The 1,525-nt window shown below is 30.7% G+C and overlaps 1 protein-coding gene across 2 annotated transcripts in view; it reads left to right on the plus strand.

Annotated features, from left to right (window-relative positions):
* Positions 1 to 625: 625 nt before the first annotated feature.
* Positions 626 to 1,525, plus strand: part of LOC117176162 (mitochondrial 10-formyltetrahydrofolate dehydrogenase) — a 19,242-nt gene continuing 18,342 nt past the window's right edge. Inside the window, exons 1-2 of one of the 2 annotated variants that reach the window (XM_033366251.1) lie at positions 626 to 831; positions 1,120 to 1,171. Coding sequence is in view for 1 of the 2 variants with exons in the window: in XM_033366250.1 (XP_033222141.1) it covers positions 778 to 831 (54 nt within the window). In the remaining variant the exon portion in view is untranslated. The remainder of the gene's footprint in view (positions 832 to 1,119; positions 1,172 to 1,525) is intronic. The other variant, XM_033366250.1, reaches the window with a different exon arrangement.

A 1,525-nucleotide genomic window follows, 5' to 3' on the forward strand; every position in this document is an offset into this window, starting at 1 on the left:
GAATTGATATTTTTTATTGAAAATTCAAATATTAGTACAAAATTCATGTATATTTTATTGAAAATACAAAATTTTCGAACATATTCCTTATTTTATGAATATTATGTCGGTTATGATTAACATATGACTCAGTAAAAAGTATAACAACATAAAGAAATCTAGTTTCTTTTGAAAAGTAACTTATCCATCACGGATTGACACAAATTAATGATTTTTCTTTTTTTTCATTTTGATTATCGCAAACTGTATATCTACGTCTCTTAATTGCCTATGACCAGAAAATTTATTAACCAAAAGAAAACTAGCTATTCATAGCAAAATTTCGGTACTCGTTATAACAACTTCCAATTATTAATACTAAGTCATGGCCTATATAAGGGATATAGTACACTATATCGTCTTATAAGTATCTGCTGTTATCAGTTTAGATTCACCCGTCCGATTTTTCTAAAGGTCACTTTTTTCTTCGAAAGTTGTTCGAATGACAGAGTGAAAAATACGACGATTAGGAACCTACGTAAAAGAGGGCGAGAGAGAAAACGTGAAGCGAAAAGAGGTAAAAGAGTAATATATAGAGAAGGGAATGATTATTAGACAGTATATAAACCAAGCACAATTTCCCTCGGTTCAGTAAACTCCGCGGTGGAATAGTGATCGAACAAGTGCTACTCTCGAACTAGTAAATAGTGAGAGCCAAAAGAAAGTGAGCTAAGTGAAATATTCGTTCGCAACGTTGTCTAGATTTTCCTCGTAAGAGTGTACAAATTTGCCGATTCAATGCTGGCTGCGACAAGACTAATTTTTTTCCAACGTTCCTTTTTCACAAGCTCTGTAAGTTTGATTTCCTTATAATTGCATGACCAAAATTTAGACCCATTCACCCTTCCTTAAATTCCAGTAAAAAAGAAAAAATTTTAATTTTGTACCTTATTTATTTTTATTTCACACTTCTGTTTTTTATATTATTGTTTTTTATAATATTTTTTTACTATTAAGTTTTTCTGTTGAATATATTTTAATTGGTGATTAAAAGGCATTGGGGGGGGGGGGGTCGCTAAATGCATATCTGGGTTTGGTATACGTTGATATCCATTCACTTATACCACCATTTTTTTGCAGCTTTTTTAAGGTTCTACAGAGGTGTACGGTTGCTCTATAGACTTAATATTAGGTATGTATTTTGCGCACTTTGTAGTTTTCCAATCACGCCAAAGAGCATGCCATGCACTATCACGTTCTGACTAAAACTGATCCCCAGGGAGAATATAATAATTATTATTAATTTGCACCATTAACATCACTATTGCCTGAACAATTTTAAGAAGTGAGAAAAATGGTATAAATGTTAATAGATATAAACAATTATTAAAAATCATTACTGGTACAAAATAATTCAATTCAATTAAATTGAGTGAATAGTAATTTATTGGCAATAATAGATGTATAATTATGGACTATCATTTTGATTTGAGAAATTACAACTTCACAAACAATTGACAACTTATGTACAGTTGTATTTGCTGCT

This window comes from Belonocnema kinseyi, chromosome 7, assembly GCF_010883055.1.
Source record: "Belonocnema kinseyi isolate 2016_QV_RU_SX_M_011 chromosome 7, B_treatae_v1, whole genome shotgun sequence".
Taxonomy (NCBI): domain Eukaryota; kingdom Metazoa; phylum Arthropoda; class Insecta; order Hymenoptera; family Cynipidae; genus Belonocnema; species Belonocnema kinseyi.